Genomic DNA, 19,736 nt, shown 5'->3' with positions numbered 1-19,736 from the left:
ACCCTCTTTCACTTGTAAAGCACCATGGAATAAATGGCGCTATATAATAATAAATAATAATAACCCCTTTCCCCAAGCAACGCTCCCAGCAAGTAACCCTAAACAGTGCCTCAGTCCTCACACTTCTGCAGCCCCTCGGTCCTCTCAGTGTAACGTACGCAGCCCCTCAGTCTAATAGCTCAGTCTGCACTGAACTGAAGAAGACTTCGCCCCTTCGCCTGTCCATTTATATTGACAACGGACAGGATAAAGATTCCCAAATCACATCAGGACTACAAGATCCCAGGCACCTTCAGCTGCACCACAACCAATGTGGTGTACTTAATTATATGTACAAAATGTCCAACTGGGGGTCTGTATGTAGGGGAGACAGGACAACAGCTCAGGACAAGGATGAATTCTCACCGCCACACAATTAAGGAAAAAAGAATAGATCTACCTGTGGCCAAACATTTTTGTAACTCAGACCACAGCATCATGGACATGAAATTGCTGGTATTGAAAGGGAATTTCAAGTCCCAGAGAGATAGGAGACTATGGAAGTACAAACTTATGATGACCTTTGACACATTCAGAGCAGGAATGAATGTGTCTCATGGATTCATGTCTTTTTACATCAGTCAAGAGATGTGCTCCTCTGACCATCTGAGCGTGTCACAGCCCTGGACCAGACCCTAATCAGGGGACAATGAAACTTTCACACTGAACTGCAGCAATATTTTTGGCCACAACAGTTTGCCCCCCTGCCATAGTGATAGTTCTGTTTCATATAACTTGGGTTTGTTTTTTTTTGGTTTTTTTTTACTGCACTATTCTATGTCCTGTTGTGTATAAATATGTGACTCTTCAGATTTTGTGTTATACCATGCCTGATGAAGAGACCTGAGTAGTCTCGAAAGCTTGCTATTATTACCATCTTTTCAGTTAAGCGGGCTTTACACGCTGCGACATCGCTAATGCGGAGTCGTTGGGGTCACGGAATTCGTGACGCACATCCGGCCGCATTAGCGATGCCGTTGCGTGTGACACCGATAAGCGATTTTGCATCGTTGCAAAAACGTGCAAAATCGCTAATCGGCGACACGGGGGTCCATTCTCAAATCTCGTTACTGCAGCAGTAACGAGGTTGTTCCTCGTTCCTGCGGCAGCACACATCGCTGCGTGTGACGCTGCAGGAACGAGGAAGCTCCCCTTACCTGCCTCCCGGCCGCTATGAGGAAGGAAGGAGGTGGGCGGGATGTTACGTCCCGCTCAGCTCCGCCCCTCCGCTGCTATTGGGCGGCGGTTCAGTGACGTCGCTGTGACGCCGCACGGACCGCCCCCTTAGAAAGGAGGCGGTTCGCCCGTCACAGCGACATCGCCGGACAGGTATGTATGTGTTACGGCTGTTGTGCGACACGGGCAGCGATTTGCCCGTGTCGCACAACAGATGGGGGCGGGTACCCACACTAGCGATATCGGGACCGATATCGCAGTGTGTAAAGTAGCCTTTAGCCATTAAAAGGTATCAACCACTGAGGAATTCAGTTCTTTTAAACAACTTTTTATGCCCTTCTAAAATCATGTAAAACACAGCAAACAGACTCCAACCACAGTCTCCCTCTTTTCCAAAAATTGGGCCACACACACCACTTCACTGGCATCAGTTGTCCCCCAGTTGCAAACTTAAAAAGTTGATTTGAATGAAGCACTATCAAAAATCCACCAGCCTTTCATCTCACTTGGAAGACACAGGGGTAGAAAAGTCCTCTCTGATCCATGACTTCTTCATCTTGATTCATTTTTCAAAAAAAGGGGGACTCCAACCACAGTCTCTGTCTTTTCCAAAAATTGGGCCACACACACCACTTCACTGGCATCAGTTGTCCCCCAGTTGCAAACTTAAAAAGTTGATTTGCATGAAGCACTATCAAAAATCCACCAGCCTTTAGTTTCCCCTGGATGACACAGGGTAGAAAAGTCCTTGCGGATCCATGACTTGTTCATCTTGATGAACGTTAGTCTGTCCACATTGTCACTGGACAGATGCGTGCGCTTATCTGTCAGCACACACCCAACAGCACTGAAGACACATTCCGAGAAAACACTGGCTGCGGGACACGACAAGATCTCCAAGGCGTAAGTGGCAAGCTCAGGCAATTTATCCAGATTGGAAGCCCAAAATGAGCAAGGCTCAGGTTGCACAGTAATGGCATCGATGTTCACTTGCAGATACTCCGATATCTGTCTCCTCCTCTTTTTACTCGTCCAGATCTTTTGTTTTCGCATGAGTATATATCCTTGTCACTTTTCCATGTGTTTGTGGTGTCTTGTGAGTTGTTTGTCACCTTTTGGACACCTTAGAAGGTGTTTTCTATGTGTTTTTATGTGTTTGTGTTTGCCTGCCATTGTTTTCAATGGGGTTCGAATTGGTTCGTCGAACATGTTCTCCGTTCGACGAACCGAACTTGAACTCTAGGGGGGTGGCTCATCTCTAGTTGCTAATCCTTTTGTGTCACCCGCTGATAATTCGTGGGATCAGATAGGATTCTAAAAGCCTGTGCTATATAGTCTGATTTATTCTGTAGGACAACCCCCCTTTATCCGCTGGTCTGATATCATTATTCCCTTTTAGTGAGTTTAATGCCCTCTTTTCAGATCTGGATAAGTTCCAAGGAATATTTCCACATCGGCTTTTTAACAGGTTGAAATCCTGAAGCACCATTTTACAGAATGTGTGTAAATTGTGTCCTTTACTTTCCGTTGGATAAAAATTAGAGGTCCTTTTAAAGTCAGTGTGTAAGAATTGATCGGTGACCGAATCACCTAACAGTGTACTACTGGATGTCGCCCTACCCGCCATAATGGTATAGTGTCTCTGCAGAGTCAATTTTCTAATAAATGTCTGTAGATCGGTAAATAAATAAAAATCTTTTATATTAAAAGTGGTACAAAAAGAAAGGCCTTTATTAAGTAAAGAAATTGCAGCAGTAGTAGGTGTATAATCTGAAAGATGAAATATATTATTTGTCTTATTTAAGCATCCAGCAGATAAACTTTTTTCCCTTTTCTGCTTTGTTTTGGCTCCAGTTCTGGTCCCTCTGTAACGCTTTTTCTTTTTACCGACTTTGGAGTTAGATAATTGGTTATCACATTGTTCTGACCGGGGATGGCTTTGGGTAAAAAAAGGCACCAATGCTGCAGCATTAGTGGAATTATCAATAGTGATAAGTTTATTATGATCAGGTAGTCTAGAGGATGAACCAGGGGTTGCAATAAAATCGTCTATATTATAATGAATGGAGAGATCAAGCAAATCAAATGAAGTATTGTTACATGTGTTAGATACTAGAGGGTTGATATATGTATCAGATGCCAGAGGGTTAGATACAGAGTCAACTATTCCAATCTCCTTAAAGTTTCTGGAATTAGCTACCATCAAAGAAACCACATATTTCTCTTTCCTCAATTTATCAATTTGTGTCTGAATGATAGCCAAATCCTGTTGTGTATCAGTGTTGGATATGTCTGTATTGGTATCAAAAACCTTATTAACATCCGAGGACAGAGTATTTGCCCACATAAGCGTTGTATTAGTAGTGATAGGAGCAATAGAAGAAGAAATGTGTACTTTAATAACTTCAATAGGAGGAAGAGATGAGTATTTCTCAAGGACTGTAGGGGGTAGTGGTCCGTACAGGAGGGGTCGCTTGGTCAATCTTTTGTGACCTACTGTCTCCACCACTGGCTAGTAGTGGTGATGACACACAAGGATCAGCAGAATGTGATCTAATTCTACTGAATTGCTGAAACCTAGTCTTGTTATATCTACTGTTGGTGAAACCCCTTGTGTTGTTAGAACCTTTTCACACAGGCTTTTCCCCTGTGTGAATTTTGTGATGTCTAACAAGGTCTGATTTCTGAATAAAACATTTTCCACACTCTGAACATGAAAATGGCTTGTCCCCGGTGTGAAATCTTTGATGCCCAACAAGTTCTGATTTCCGAATAAAACATTTCCCACACTCTGAACATGAAAATAGCTTCTCCCCTGTGTGAATTTTCTGATGCCTAACAAGGCTTGATCTCTGAATAAAACATTTCCCACACTCTGAACATGAAAATGACTTCTCTCCTGTGTGAGATCTTTGATGCTCAAGAAGATCTGATTTCCAATTAAAACATTTCCCACACTCTGAACATGAAAATGGTTTCTCCCCTGTGTGAGATCTTTGATGCATAACAAGATCTGATTTCCGAATAAAACATTTCCCACACTCTGAACATAAAAATGGTTTCTCTCCTGTGTGAGATCTTTGATGCATAACAAGATCTGATTTCTGGTGGAAACATTTCCCACATTCTGAACATGAAAATGGCTTCTCCCCTGTGTGAAATCTTTGATGCCGGACAAGTTCTGATTTCCATTTAAAACAATTCCCACACTCTGCACATGAAAATAGCTTCTTCCCTATCTGATATTTTTGATTATCAATAAGGTTTGATTTTCGAGCAAAACATTTCTCACATTGAGGAGATGAAAACGGATTTTCATGTGTCTGAACTTTTTGAAGGTTAACAAGATGTGATTTCTTGGTAACACATTTCCCACATTTTGAACATGAAAATGGTTTCTCCTTTGTATGAGCCATTTCATGTTCCATATCACTTCCGTAAGTTTAATTTTGCTGACAATTCTGTGATAAATCGGAATTTTGGACTTCTTTGAAAAGATCTGATGATAAAGCTTTCCGAGGAAGGACTGGAGGTATATCTGGGACAGCAGCATGCTCTTCATATGTATCATGTGTGATACTTTCATCATCTGTTATAAATTCTGAAGATATAAGATTTCCATCTGAACTCCCAATACAGTCATCGGCTAAAAATAAACACAATGTTATTATTTTTTAATGATATTATCTTGAAAGTACATTTACTTTTTTAAACCAGAACATAAATTAAATTAGGAAAAAATGTATTCTGAATCTCTTGTCCAATTTCGACATCTAAAGCGGGCTTTACACGCAACGACATCGCAAACGAGATGCCGTTGGGGTCACGGAATTCGTGACGCACATCCAGCCTTGTTAGCGACGTCGTTGCGTGTGACACCGCAGGAACGACTGTTAACGATCAGAAATATTCACCATATCGTTGTCCAGTCGTTCCTATCCCGATTATCATTGCTGTTGCAGGTACGATGTTGTTCGTCGTTCCTGCAGCAGCACACATTTGCTCTGAGTGACACCGCAGGAACGAGGAACTACATCATACCTGCGGCCGCACTCAATGAGGAAGGAAGAAGGTAGGCGGGATGTTCGGCCCGCTCATCTCCACCCCTCCACTTCTATTGGGCAGCTGCTTAGTGACGCCGCACAAACCGCCCCCTTAGAAAGGAGGCGTTTTGCCGGCCACTGCGACGTCGCTAGGCAGGTAAGTATAGTGTGACAGGTGTAAGCGATGTTGTGCGCCATGGGCAGCGATTTGCCCATGACGCACAACCTGACGGGGGCGGGTACGCTCGCTAGCGATATTGTTGCGTGTAAAGCCCACTTAAGAGTTACATCTTAGTTAATGCGGATCTCCCATTCCTAGCACCAGTTCTCTGGAATGTGCTACAGTAAATAATCTGATTGATTGTCACAATGTGACTGCAGGATAATGAGGGACAGGAGGCTCCTATACTGTCTCACACGCTAGGGGACCCTAAGCTATTCCTAACCTGTGGATTACCCCTGAAGATGGAGACGCCCATATCTTACTATTCTTCTGACCAGCTCTAATCGGTTAGGAAGGGGCAGTAGTATGATGGAAACACAGATTAAGGCTCCCTTCACACTCACGTGAAAATCACGCACGTGCCGCGAGACACGTATTTTCCTTGCGTGTTGCGTTTGGTAAGTACGTGTCTCCGGTACGTGCGGGCCACGTGTGTTCTACGTGTGCTATCCGCGATAACACACGGAGAACCTGTAATTTGAATACTCACGTGGTCCTTCCTGCTGTCCAGGGTACTGATCTTCGGCTCCAGCCCTGCCCACTCCCCGTTGATGTTGCTTCTGGCTGAGAATAGGGGGGCGGAGATCAGCGGCTGTGACACCACTCCCACCTCCTTAACATGCTCAGAATGTGCGGTGGTCGGCAGCAACTGTTTGCAGCGGAAGATTCTGCAGGACTGGTGGAGGCGAGTATGTGTTTTTTTATTTTAAAATAATGACACGTGTTTCTCCGGCGTGTGTCACACAGGACCGCATCCACACTACATCCGTGTGGTACGTGTGCGGGCCGCGTGACACCTGTGCTGCTGGAGAAAAATGGACAAGCTTTTGTATGGAGCACATGGGCTCACGTCTGCTGCACACGGAGGCACGGGCCAATTGCGGAACACGTGCGTGCACATAAACCCATTGATTTTAATGGGTATACGTGTGCCCGTGTCTCCGGTACATGTGGAAACGGACGTAGCACATACCGGAGACACGTGTGTGTGAAAGGGGCCTAAGACAGACGGGACATATTGCAAACTCACAGAAATAAACAGTGAGAGACTAAAGAGAAAAGCAAGAGCAGGAAGGCAGCGATAAAAAGAGAACAACAACAGCTCACAGCAATAATTCACAACAACTACCTGTAAAGGCCCCGTCACACACAGAGATAAATGTTTGGCAGATCTGTGGTTGCAGTGAAATCATGGACATATTGTTCCATTTGTGCACAGCCACAAACCTGACACTGATTGTCCACAATTTCACTGCAACCACAGATCTGCCGCAGATTTATCTGTGTGTGACAGGGCCTTTCGTCTGGATCACAACACCTCACCAGACCAGTATAGGTAAATTATAGCTGGCATTAATGAAATAGCCCAGCCAGCATATACAGAAGGGGAGCGAATGATACTTTCTCCTCCACAGCATGTGATCAAAGACATTAACAAGCAGATTACCCGAGAATAACTCTTGCTAGACTGCCCAAGCCTGTGGTTCGATGCCTATGTCTCCCTGCACTGCTCATAGACAGAGAAGTTAACATGTAGAGTACTAGAATCTATAATTTCCACAGATCCTGACACCACCATGACAGTTGTCAAAACCTGCAAAAATCTCCTTGTAACATTGATCCACAGCATAGACAATTTAAAGAGATTTTTTTTCGAAGACTAAAGGGTGCTTTACATGCTGCGACATCGGTAACGATATAACGTCGTGGCCACGTCGGTAGTGACGCACATCCAGCGCCGTTACCGACATCGCAGCGTGTGACACCAATGAGCGACAATCAACGAGCACAAAAACGTGAAAAATCGTTGCTCGTTGACACGTCGCTCATTTCCTTAATATCGTTGCTGCTGCAGGTACGATGTTGTTCGTCGTTCCTGCGGCATCACACATCACTATGTGTGACACCGTAGGAACGACGAACATCTCCTTACCTCCGTCCACCGGCAATGAGGAAGGAAGGAGGTGGGCGGCATGGTCCGGCCGCTCATCTCTGCCCCTCCTCTGCTATTGGTCGGCTGCCGTGTGATGTCGCTGTGATGCCGCACGCCCTGCCCCCTTAGAAAGGAGGCGGATCTCCGGCCAGAGCGACGTCGCAGGGAAGGTAAGTCCGTGTGACGGGTGTTAGCGATGTTGTGCGCCACGGGCAGCGATTTGTCCGTGACACACAACCGACGGGGGCGGGTACGCTCGCTAGCGATATCGGTACCGATATCGCAGCGTGTAAAGTACCCTTTATATACACCGTGTACAGAATTATTAGGCAAGTTTTATTTTAGAGGATTTTTTTTATTATTGATCAACAACTATGTTCTCAATCAACCAAAAAGACTCATAAATATCAAAGCTTAATATTTTTGGAAGTAGGAGTGTTTTTTTTTTTAGATTTGGCTATCTCAGGAGGATATCTGTTTGTGCAGGTAACTATTACTGTGCAGAATTTTTAGGCAACTTAATAAAAACCAAATATATTCCCATCTCACTTCTTTATTTTCACTAGGTACACCAATATAACTGCAAAAATTTTTAGAAATAAACATTTCTGACATGCAAAAACAAAACCCAAAAAAGTGACCAATATAGCCACCTTTCTTTATGATGACACTCAACAGCCTACCATCCATAGATTCCGTCAGTTGCTTGATCTGTTTACGATCAACATTGCATGCAGCAGTCACCACAGCCTCCAGACACTGTTCCGAGAGGTGTACTGTTTTTCCTCCCTGTAGACCTCACATTTTGTGAGGGACCACAGGTTCTCGATGGGGTTCAGATTATGTGAACAAGGGAGCCATGTCATTATTTTTTCATCTTTTAGACCTTTACTGGCCAGCCACGCTGTGGAGTAGTTGGATGCATGTGATGGAGAATTGTCCTGCATGAAAATCATGTTTTTCTAGAACGATACTGACTTTTTCCTGTACCACTGCTTGAAGAAGTTGTCTTCCAGAAACTGGCAGTAGGTCTTGGAGTTGAGCTTCACTCCATCCTCAACCCAAAAAGGTCCCACAAGTTCATCTTTGATGATACCAACCCATACCAGTACCCCACCTCCACCTTGCTGGCGTCTGAGTCGGAGAGGAGCTCTCTGCCCTTAACTGATAAAGCCTGAAGATATCTTACGTTTTGTGAAGTATCAACCGGCTGTATTACAAAGGGCCGGTATGTTTTGCAGAAGCGTGGGTGCTCTGCAATGTGAAGTTGGCTGGGACCTGTGGTTCCACAGGATTGCATTACATGCAGAGCCATGGAAGGGTGTGTGATGCTGATTACACACTCCTTACTACCTGTGGGTGTGGCTCCAGGGGTTAAAGCAATCCTGTCTCTGAACCTGGGTGGAGTGTGTCTAGGGCAGTCTAGAGAGAGACTGGCTCTAGACTTCCAGTGTGTGTGCTGGAGACGAGTGAGAACAGAGCAGGGAGCTCTGGGTGTATCAGCCTGTGTGGAGGCTGAACACAGGGCTCTGAAATTGAGTCTGAGTTGAGACTGAGGTGAGTGCAGCTAGGCCAGGGCTGTAGGGCCGAATCTCTCCTGGAGGAGAGGACAGACCGGGGTCTGCAGAGGGCCCTGGGTGCTGGAAGGAACCTTGGCTAGAGCTGTAGACTGGCAGGAGCCAGAGAGTGGGGAAGTTGCTAAAACTTCCACTATGGACTTATAATGGACTGCATGCCCACGGTACGTGGACCGTTTATGTTTAAGAGCAGTTTATGCTGAGAGTGTTTTTAAATAAACTGCCAGAATTCTTATAAAGAGACTGTGTACATATGTTGCTGAAGCTACCTCACACCGCTGCAAGCGAGTGGAACCCCCAGGTTGCGGGGTGCAACGTTACATATGGTGGAGAATGCGGGCATGCGGTCTGGTTGCTAGGGGCAATGCAGTCTGGTTGCTAAGGGCAACGGCCTAGGAAGTATTGCTGTGGATTGGCAGGTCCACGAAAATTTTGTCTGCGCACTCAAGCAGCTGGCGGTGGATCGGCGGGTCCACGAACAGGGACAGCGTGCTCCAGCTGCTGGCGGTGAATCAGCGGGGTTCTGTGCTGCAGTGGCAAGACCAGTGACTGGAGGTTCCAGGCCAGGCGGAATTGTGAGGCCCTGCTTGGTGAGCAGCGATACACCACAGGCTAGAGATCCTGGTTGTGCGGGTGGTACAACCTGGAAAGGTTAGTGGTTCTCTAACCCCCTCCCTGTCTTTGACCACTGGGTATTACCCATTGGAGCGCCCCTCCTGTTCCTCTTCTCGTTGCAGCATGGAGGGGCTCCTGAACCAGCTGCTGCAGAGCCAGCAGCACCAACAGCATGTGCCAGGAGGTCCAGTGACAGCAGTGGGGGCTGAAAACCAAAAAGAGGGAATGGTCCCTGCGGATGTTGTGGAGGAGCTGTACTAGTTCCTGGTCCGGGGACAGCAGGAGCTGTCAGTGTGTAGCGATGTCGCAGCCATGGACCAGTTTGAGCGTTCCCTTCGGGGGCCAGTATGGACACTGGGTGACCAGGGAGATAAGGGCGAACGGTGTGAACTGGGGGCTAAGGACATTGCATGGAAACAGCAAAAGGGGGCGGAGTCCCAGAAGGGAATGGTTACCCAAAAGGGGGCGGAGTCCGTTATGGTTATCCAAAAGGGGGCGGAGTCCTGGAAGGGGGTGGTTACCCAACAGGGGGCGGCGCCTCAGAAAGCACTGATGACCCACAAGGGGGTGGAGCATTCTCAAGCCGAACAGGTGGACTATAGCAAGGGGCAATGGGGTTCGCCTTACCTATGTCCTACCTGCGGTATAGGCTATCCATCCGATGTGAGGCCACAGAAGTGCTCCATGGACTTGAATGGGCTACGTGTGTTTGGTCTGTTAGACCCGGGGAGCCGGTTGACCTTAGTGAGACCCATGCCCAATCTCCATTTTATGGATGGTAGGACAATAGAAGGACGCTGTGTGCATGGGACCACTAAAGAATATCCTCTGGCCAGAGTCATGATTCAGACGCCCGACCGTATGGGGCGCCCAGACGTGGGTGTGGTTCGGGATTTGATCTATCCAGTTATCATAGGACAGGACTTTGAGTTGTTTAAGGACTTATGGAAGACAGAGGCCGGGACCGATTACACCGGAATGAGTCGGCCCCCGCCTAAGACAGCCTGTTTACCGTATGAGGTTATATCGATTCCCTGTGGTATATTGAGGTGCAAAGAGGAGATGGCACCTCCAAATAAGGACTGTCCAGAGTTAGGGGTGACCAAGGGACATAGAGGGTCTCCCCAAGTTAGTGACGTGACGTCTCCAAAGGGAAGTGACAGTCTGACGACTAAAACCCAAGTAATTTCAGGGGAGGAGACTGACACCTGGTTAAGCGGGGACATGTTAGTCCAGGACACCAGGGGGAGTGATGATGACTCCAGTAAAGACACTGACTCTAGAAAGGGGACAAACGAGTACAGTGAGGTACAGATGGGCGAGAAGGGTAAAACATCCTCACGACGCCGAAGACGTAATAAGCACCGAGAGGGGGCACAGTGTATGCTGTCTGAGGGTGCAGAGAAAGTGACATGCCTGGGTAATGAAGACTTGGTGCCAGTAAAAACTGCTACAGTAGAGTCAGATGGTGATGTCCTACAAAAGAAAGAGGAATCAGAGACGGAACTGACACATTGTAACGACAGAAATCAGCAGGGTAAAAACGCAGAAAAGGAGCCAACCAAGGACGTAATGGGGGTGGTCCCTATGATTTCCCCGGGTGCAGCTGATAGTCTGTCAAGCGAGAGTGGTATAGGAAATGGAATCCTGGAGAGTGAGGGGGGGAGGAATAATCCCCAACAGTCATGGTGAGCAGACTGGTGAACTACCGGGTGCTGGGGTGGATGACAGCGAATTCAGCCCCAAATCTCTAAAAGGAACAGAGTGCCATGTTGAAGGGTGTGACACCCAGGCTGAGGGTGACACTGCAAAGACACCAGAGGAAGTTGAAGGTAATGCAGTGAAGACCCAAGAAACAGCTGGCGCTGAAGTGAAGAGAGCCTCTGAGGAGGTGAAGTCTGGACCAGAGGTCTCATCCAGGATTGAGAGCCTGCCTGACCTGCTTGGTAAAACCAAGATGGAGGATATAGCGAAGGTCGTGGGTAAGAAGAGTAAGAAACCCAAAGGTTCTGCAGCTGAGGCGGGTACACTGGCAAGCGATGACGTGCTGCCAGAGAAACCGATAAATCGGGACAACAGTGGTCCGTGCGATGAAGCCATGGAGAAGGAGCCGACCCCAGAGTTGAAAGCCGAAGGTGAAGCAGCTGAGACCCAAGAGAGTGGTGACTATGACAAAGTTGAACCCCACGAAAAAGCCAGAGGTGTAGAGGTGGAAGAAGTCTCGGAAAGAGGGTGTCGTAGACCAGAGAGGTCCGCAAGTGAACACTCATTCAAGAGGATGAGCAAAGACCATCTGCAATAAGAGATACTTCTTAGGCCTAAAACACACTTCCGCAAAAAAAAACGTCCGTGTGACACGGTCCGTTTTTCGGGTCCGTGTTCCGTTTCTTTGGGGCGTTTCTCCGGTACGTATGGCATCCGTGTGATGGCGTATGCGAGCCGTGTGTATGTGTAAAATGTCCGTGTTTGTGTGTACAATGCACGTGTATGTGTACGTGGAATGTCCGTGTGGAATGTCTGTTTGTGTGTTGCACAATGTCGTTGATACATGTCGGCTGCCAGCAGACAGAGTTGCGCAATGAGAATGAACTCGGGTGTACTTCACCCGATTTCATTGTCATGCCGCGGCTCTGTCTGTGTGCCGCGTACTGATTAGCGGTCACCTGTGAAGGATTCACCAGTGACCGCTAATCCCCCGAGTGACTGAAGTGAGCAGCCCTCTCTCATACTTACCGCTCCCCGATCACCCGCGCGGCGAGGAACAGCTGTGCAGAGAATACGCGGCAACAATTACTTTGAATATGCCGGCTGCTAATTAATCAATCTCGTATTCCCTGCTGTCCCCACCCACAGACGCCTGTGATTGGTTGCAGTGAGACACGCCCCCCACGCTGAGTGACAGCTGTGTAACTGCAACCAATCACAGCCGCTGGTGGGCGTGTCTATACTGTGCAGTAAAATAAATAAATTTAAAAAACTGGCGTGCGGTCCCCCCCAATTTTAATACCAGCCAGATAAAGACATACGGCTGCAGGCTGGTATTCTCAGGATGGGGAGCCCCCCAGCCTAACAATATCAGCCAGCAGACGCCCAGAATTGCCACATACATTAGATGCGACAGTTCTGGGACTTTACCCGCCTCTTCCCGATTTGCCCTGGTGCGTTGGCAAATCGGGGTAATAAGGAGTTAATGGCAGCCCATAGCTGCCACTAAATCCTAGATTAATCATGTCAGGCGTCTCCCCGAGATACAGATTAATCATGGAGGGTAAGTTACAGTAAATAAATACACACACACCTGAAGAAATCCTTTATTTGCAATAAAAAACAATAACACATACCCTCATTCACCACTTTATTCAGGCCGATAAAACCCTCCATGTCTGGCGTAATCCACGGAATTCCAGCGTCGCTTCTAGCTCTGCTACATGGAGGTGACAGGAGCTGCAGAATACACCGCCGCTCCTGTCAGCTCCACGCAGCAAATGAGGTGAGTAGCGCGATCAGCTGTGCTGTCACTGAGGTTACCCGCGGCCACCGCTGGATCCAGCGGTGGCCGTGAGTTACCTGACTGACAGCAGCTGATCGCCTGACATGATTAATCTAGGATTTAGTGGCAGCTATGGGCTGCCATTAACTCCTTATTACCCCGATTTGCCAACGCACCAGGGCAAATCGTGAAGAGCCGGGTAAAGTCCCAGAACTGTCGCATCTAATGTATGCGGCAATTCTGGGCGTCTGCTGGCTGATATTGTTAGGCTGGGGAGCTCCCCATAACGTGGGGCTCCCCATCCTGAGAATACCAGCCTGCAGCCGTATGGCTTTATCTGGCTGGTATTAAAATTGGGGGGGACCGCACGCCGTTTTTTTTTTAATTATTTATTTATTTTACTGCACAGTACAAACACGCCCACCGGCGGCTGTGATTGGTTGCAGTTACACAGCTGTCACTCAGCGTGGGGGGCGTGTCTCACTGCAACCAATCATATTTGCCAGTGGGCGTGGAAAGCAGGGAATACGAGATTGATTAATGAGCGGCCGGCATATTCAAAGTAATTGTTGCCGCGTATTCTCTGCACAGCTGTTCCTCGCCGCGCTGGTGATCGGGGAGCGGTATCAGCCGGGGGAAGAAAAAAAACGAGCGCCAATGTAAGTATGACTGAGAACAGCAGAAAAAAAGGTAAGTATACTGAATTTAATAAAAAATAAAAATAAGATCGCTAGTGTAAAAACGCACACGCACGAAACGTGCTGAACACGGACATACTCCGTGTGCGGTCCGTGCAGGCACGGACCCATAGACTTTAGCGGGTCCGTGCCTGCGTGCTGTTGGCCAAAAACGGACATGTCGTCCGTGCAGAAAAGCGCACACACGTACTTATCACACGGACACACGTTTTGTGTGATTTTACGTGTGTGTGCCATCTACCATTGCATAACATGGGTATCCGTGTGTATGTGTCTGCGGTACGTGCAAATACGTACCGCAGACGTACAAAAAAAACGGATGTGTGTGTTGCGGGTCTTAGGAAGGCTACTGAGAGTTGAGTAAGGGAGCTGGAGAAAGAAGTGGCAGAGCTCCGAAGTCGCTTGGCAGAGTACCAGTCCAGGTCCCAGGTAGCCTTGGAGCAGATGGAGCAGCGAGTGTCGATCCTGACCAAACTTGTTGAAGCAGGGGAGGCCCAAAGAGAGCTGACTCTGGAAGCTAAACTGGACAAGCATGTGGAAGCGGCAGGGATGAATGAGACTTCTGTAGTCAAGTGCATGGTGGATATACCTGAGGACTTAAGAGACACATGTGCCACCGAGGGCATGCATGACGAATTTAAGAGAGCTGTGGAAGCGTGTGAGGTCTACTGTACTCCAGAGGCTGAACAGTTAGTGATATTGTCCACCACTGCAGTTACTGGGCAGCGGGTGGCTATTCTAAAGGACATGCACTTCAGATGTGTTCGTATGAAGTGGCAGGTCCAACTGCAAAATGAAGAAGCCACTAGACAGCTAGAGTATAAAAGGAAAGCGCAGAGTCTGGCGGAAGATATCGTCCTAGTACCCTGGGGTCTGGTGGGGAGAGTCATTGGAAGAACCGGACGAGTCATGCAAGACATGGTGATTGGTGAATAAGTCGGTATTGGTGAGATTAAGAATCCCTGCTGCTAATGAGAGCAGCTGGTGTGGTTCCGTTCGTCTGTGTCGGGACTGTAGAGAGTCTTGGAAACATTCAAAGCCTTCTTGAATATCGGGTACACCATGTACGTGACATGGAGCGGTTGAGGCAAGAAAACCTGAAAATTGAGGAGCAGCTTCGCCAACTGTGTGGGGGACAGCAGCCGTCTTCCATCCGTTGTTCAGGGGAAAGAAGTGGAAGATGGCGAATCGGTCCAGTAGTTAAGACACGCGATAGAAGGAATCGCCGACAGAGAAGTAACCTACGATGTACTGTAGATAGTGGCCGCTATGAGCTTAGAGTTCCTGACAGAGCCCTGGGGGTACACGAGTAAGCCTCAGTTCGGACAAGACTGTAGGTTTGACTGAGGACGTGTCTCTCTACTACGGTGACCCTGGGAGGGGGTAAGGGAGAGAACGGTCCGGAAAGGGGACGTCCTTTAACCCTAGGTTGACACGACAGGGTTTGGTGACACTGTCGGGAGATGTCTCAGGGACTAATGCTCTTGGGCACCTTGAACGGCCCTCTCGACTGGTGGGGCATGGCAGCAGGGATACCCTGTCTCGCGGCCCCAGGTCGTTGGGAAGTGTTCTCCCCTACGGGTTTGAACAGAGGTGGAGGGTATGTGAAGTATCAACCGGCTGTATTACAAAGGGTCGGTATGTTTTGCAGAAGTGTTGGTGCTCTGCAATGTGAAGTTGGCTGGGTTCCACAGGATTGCATTACATGCAGAGCTATGGAAGGGTGTGTGATGCTGATTACACACTCCTTACCACCTGTGGGTTTGGCTCCAGGGGTTAAGGCAATCCTGTCTCTGAACCTGGGTGGAGTGTGTCTAGGGCAGTCTAGAGAGAGACTGGCTCTAGACTTCCAGTGTGTGTGCTGGAGACGAGTGAGAGCAGAACAGGGAGCTCTGGGTGTATGAGCCTGTGTGGAGGCTGAACACAGGGCTCTGAAATTAATTGAGTCTGAGTTGAGACTGAGGTGAGAGCAGCCAGGCCAGGGCTGTAGGGCCGAATCTCTCCTGGAGGAGAGGACAGACCGGGGTCTGCAGAGGGCCCTGGGTGCTGGAAGGAACCTTGGCTAGAGCTGTACACTGGCAGGAGCCAGAGAGTGGGGAAGTTGCTAAAACTTCCACTATGGACTTATAATGGACTGGATGGCTACGGTACGTGGACCGTTTATGTTTAAGAGCAGTTTATGCTGAGAGTGTTTTTAAATAAACTGCCAGAATTCTTATAAAGAGACTGTGTACATATGTTGCTGAAGCTACCTCACACCGCTGCAAGCGAGTGGAACCCCCAGGTTGCAGGGTGCAACGTTACAGTTTCTTGTTCAAAAGTGGTCGTTTTTCAGCCTTCCTTATCTTGGCCATGTCCCTGAGTATGGCACACCTTGTGCTTTTTGATACTCCAGTAACGCTGCAGCTCTGAAATGTGCCCAAACTGGTGGTAAATGGCATCTTGGCAGCTTCACGTTTGATTTTCCTCAATTCATGGGTAGTTATTGTGCGCCTTTTTTGCCCAACACACGTCTTGCGACCCTGTTGGCTATTTGCCATGAAACACTTGATTGTTCGGTGATCACGTTTCAAAAGTTTGGCAATTTCAAGACTGCTGCATCCCTCTGCTAGACATCTCACAATTTTGGACTTTTCAGAGCCAGTCAAATCTCTCTTCTGAGCCATTTTGCCAAAGGAAAGGAAGTTGTGTAATAATTAAGCACACATTATATAGGGTGTTGATGTCATTACACCGCACCCCTCCTCATTACAGAGGTGCACAGCACCTGATTTACTTAATTGGTAGTTGGCTCTCAGCCTATACAGCTTGGAGTAGGACAACATGTATAAAAAGTATCATGTGATCAAAATACTCATTTGCCTAATAATTCGGCACACAGTGTAATAATTACAGAAAGATTACGGATATTTAAATAGGGACTGGACTGTAGAATTGATGGCCTATCCTTTGTAACTAAAACAGGTAGCAGGGTCTTGCTGTATGTGCAGATAAACATTAGGGCTCTAATTCATGAATACCAGCAATGGACACTGAAAAATGACATCAGGGACTGGAGTGAGATTTCTGTCATAGGGAAGGCCGCAGTTTGTTATGAATTAGAGAAGCAGTAGCTTCACACCCTTCTTCTGGCCAACCTACAAAAGTCGCACAATTCCAATTTGCTCTTCCTTTCCCCTAATTCCAGCCTGTGTCGTGTTCAGTTTAGACTTCTGCAATTAAGAGACCTTTGGTTACATCATGTCACATGACTTTGAAGCCATCAAAGGTCCTTAAAGGGAACCTTTCATCAGAAATTTTGCTTTAAACCTAAATGTTTCCCCCTCTGCAGCTCCTGGGCTGCATTCTAGCAAGGTTCCTGTTGGTTTTTTGCTCCCTTTTAGACCAAATATAATACTTTATAAAGGTGTACCATTTTGGGATGCAAATTTTCTAAATCGTCCATGGGGGCGGGCTCTCTGGTGTCCGTTATGTCCATCCTGCCGATTTACGCCGTCCCCCAATGCAGCATTTCATACTTCCAGGATGCCGCCCAGTGAGCCCGTGGTCCGGCGCATGCGCAGTGCCACTGTAGCGGGACTGTGCACTGCGTGCACAGTGTGACCGCTGGTGACGTTTGCGCAGGCATGAGAATGGGCAGCGCTGTGTTGTCATCGCAAGTGCCCGCGCTTTCCCCTCTGCCTCCAGCGTTCTGCGCAAGCGCTGGCCAGATGACCGCACGTCCCCTCTTTCCCATCTTTCCCTGTAGCAGAAAATAGATGGGAGGATCAGAGCAGGACACCACCGGTTACGGCCAGCGCTTGCGCAGAACGCTGGAGGCAGAGAGGAAAGCGCGTGTACTAGATTATGGGTGGGCACTTGCAATGATAATCACAGCGCCGCCCATAATCTCGTTGGGGACGTCGTAAATCGGCAGGATGGACATAACGGACACCAGAGAGCCCGCCCCCATGGACGATTTAGAAAATTTGCACCCCAAAAGGTACATCTTTTATAAAGTATTATATTTGGTCTAAAAGGGAGCAAAACACCAACAGGAACCTTGTTAGAATGCAGCCCAGGAGCTGCAGAGGGGGAAACATTTAGGTTTAAAGCAAAATTTCTGATGACAGGTTCCCTTTAAACAATCAACTTTAGAATACAACTGATGGGGTCACTAAGAGAGTGGGGTTCCTGAGAAATTGCACAGTTTGACTCCTTCCAACGCTGGCCCTGACTCTAACTAGGTTTTTTTTTGAGTAGGGCTTATATTTCAAGCATTACCTAAAAATTGCATAAAATCATGCTATGGCTTATTTTCGGTTTTAGTCGTCTTTTCGGGGAAACCGGGTATTCATGAACCCTCTGCAGGTCTTTGAGTTGCCTTCATAATGACATAGAGAAGACACTAGAAACAAACAGCAGAAGAAGCAGAAAAGAAAATACAGCTAAAAAAACCCATAGCAGAAAGTCTAAAAATGTAACCACAAATTAGTGCAGAAAGTACATGAGTAGATATCTCTTACAGGATAGAGCTGGAGGAAACACATCCTGAGGAACATCGGGATCTTCTTGTTTACAGTCCTGTGGGAGAAGAGGATGGGGACATCTCTCTGGTGTTGTCCTCTTACTGGATAGAACTGGAGGAGACACATACAGGGACTGAATTCATTCCTTACAGATAATTATAGGCCGTGTGTATTTAGTCCTGTCTATTACCTGGTGATGTGAGGGGCTGGGGATCCTCCATCATGACGTCCTTGTACAGATCTTTGTGTCCTTCTAAATACTCCCACTCCTCCATGGAGAAATAGACGGTGACGTCCTGACACCTTATAGGAACCTGACACATACAATGATACCGTCACCCCCGATCCCTTCATAGCATTACTGTATAATGTCCCAGCATTCCCAGCAGTGTCACCTCTCCAGTCAGCAGCTCAATCATCTTGTAGGTGAGTTCTAGGATCTTCTGGTCATTGATGTCCTCATGTATCGGGGGGTGAGGTGGAGGCCCCGTGATTGGGCTCAGGGGTCTTCCCCATCCCTCAGACACAGGGGCCTGACAGCGCTCACTAGAGGTCTTCTTCACTACTGTGTAATCCTGGTTATGGAGAGACACAGTAATAAATCTCACTCCAGACATTTCCAGAGTCCTCACCTCTCCAGTTCTGTCCATCTGTTATTCCCATAGATAAGAATGATGTAATGTGACGTCATCAGAATCTCTCACCTCTCCAGTAAGCCGGAAGAGGATCTCTAGGGTGAGGTGTAATATCCTCTCCGCCATCTTGTCCCTGTCCATATCCATCCTTGAGAGGAAATACTCTTATGCAGAAGAAACTCAGAAGATCTGATATTATAGGGACGTAAATGGGAAGGAAATTAGCCAATATGTAAAATTACTGGAAATAATGAGGAAAGTAACATATCTATTGTTCACAGCAGACTACCGACCTGGCCTCTGTATCCGGGTCCTGCGAATTGATTGACAGTGAGACGTATGTAGTAAAATCAGATGATCTGACGCTGGGACAGTCGCGGGGTTCCTCTTATTCAAGGGTCACAGAGCTAAACGGATGGCGGACGGATCTGTGCATTTCGTAACAAGCACGTTACTGCCCATTTCTTCCATGAAGGCAGCAAAATAGTGACAAATAAAAAGTTTAGACACTCGCTTAAGTGTAAAATAGCCCAGACCTAAAAGAGTTAATTATAACGATGATGACCCCCCCCCCCCCAAAATAACAGAGACCCTGCACCTACCTCCACCTGCAGAGCCGCGCACTAGATATATAATACCCTGCACCTACCTCCACCTGCAGAGCCGCACACTAGATATATAATACCCTGCACCTACCTCCACCTGCAGAGCCGCACACTAGATATATAATACCCTGCACCTACCTCCACCTGCAGAGCCGCACACTAGATATATAATACCCTGCACCTACCTCCACCTG

General features: G+C 47.6%; 1 protein-coding gene and 1 long non-coding RNA gene across 3 annotated transcripts; both read right to left on the bottom strand.

Annotated features, from left to right (window-relative positions):
- Nucleotides 1-1,818: 1,818 nt before the first annotated feature.
- LOC142259282 (uncharacterized) lies at nucleotides 1,819-18,386 on the bottom strand. Of its 2 annotated transcripts, XM_075331761.1 has the most exons (3): nucleotides 18,300-18,386; nucleotides 18,058-18,181; nucleotides 1,819-4,861 (listed from the first exon to the last, which is right to left on the bottom strand). In XM_075331761.1, the coding sequence occupies exon 3, from the start codon at nucleotides 4,641-4,643 to the stop codon at nucleotides 3,846-3,848; it is 798 nt and encodes a 265-aa protein (XP_075187876.1). In that variant the 5' UTR covers nucleotides 4,644-4,861; nucleotides 18,058-18,181; nucleotides 18,300-18,386; the 3' UTR covers nucleotides 1,819-3,845. The 2 variants fall into 2 exon arrangements, with proteins under 2 accessions (XP_075187876.1, XP_075187877.1); XM_075331762.1 differs by lacking the exon at nucleotides 18,058-18,181.
- Nucleotides 18,387-18,703: 317 nt separating this feature from the next.
- Nucleotides 18,704-19,397, bottom strand: LOC142259283 (uncharacterized). Its single transcript, XR_012727936.1, has 3 exons — nucleotides 19,231-19,397; nucleotides 19,007-19,126; nucleotides 18,704-18,877 (listed from the first exon to the last, which is right to left on the bottom strand). It is a non-coding gene; the product is annotated as an uncharacterized LOC142259283 (long non-coding RNA).
- Between the last annotated feature and the right edge of the window lie 339 nt (nucleotides 19,398-19,736).

The sequence above is a fragment of the Anomaloglossus baeobatrachus genome (genome assembly GCF_048569485.1).
Source record: "Anomaloglossus baeobatrachus isolate aAnoBae1 chromosome 5 unlocalized genomic scaffold, aAnoBae1.hap1 SUPER_5_unloc_5, whole genome shotgun sequence".
In the NCBI taxonomy this organism is placed as follows: domain Eukaryota; kingdom Metazoa; phylum Chordata; class Amphibia; order Anura; family Aromobatidae; genus Anomaloglossus; species Anomaloglossus baeobatrachus.
This window is presented reverse-complemented; position numbering and strand designations above follow the sequence as displayed.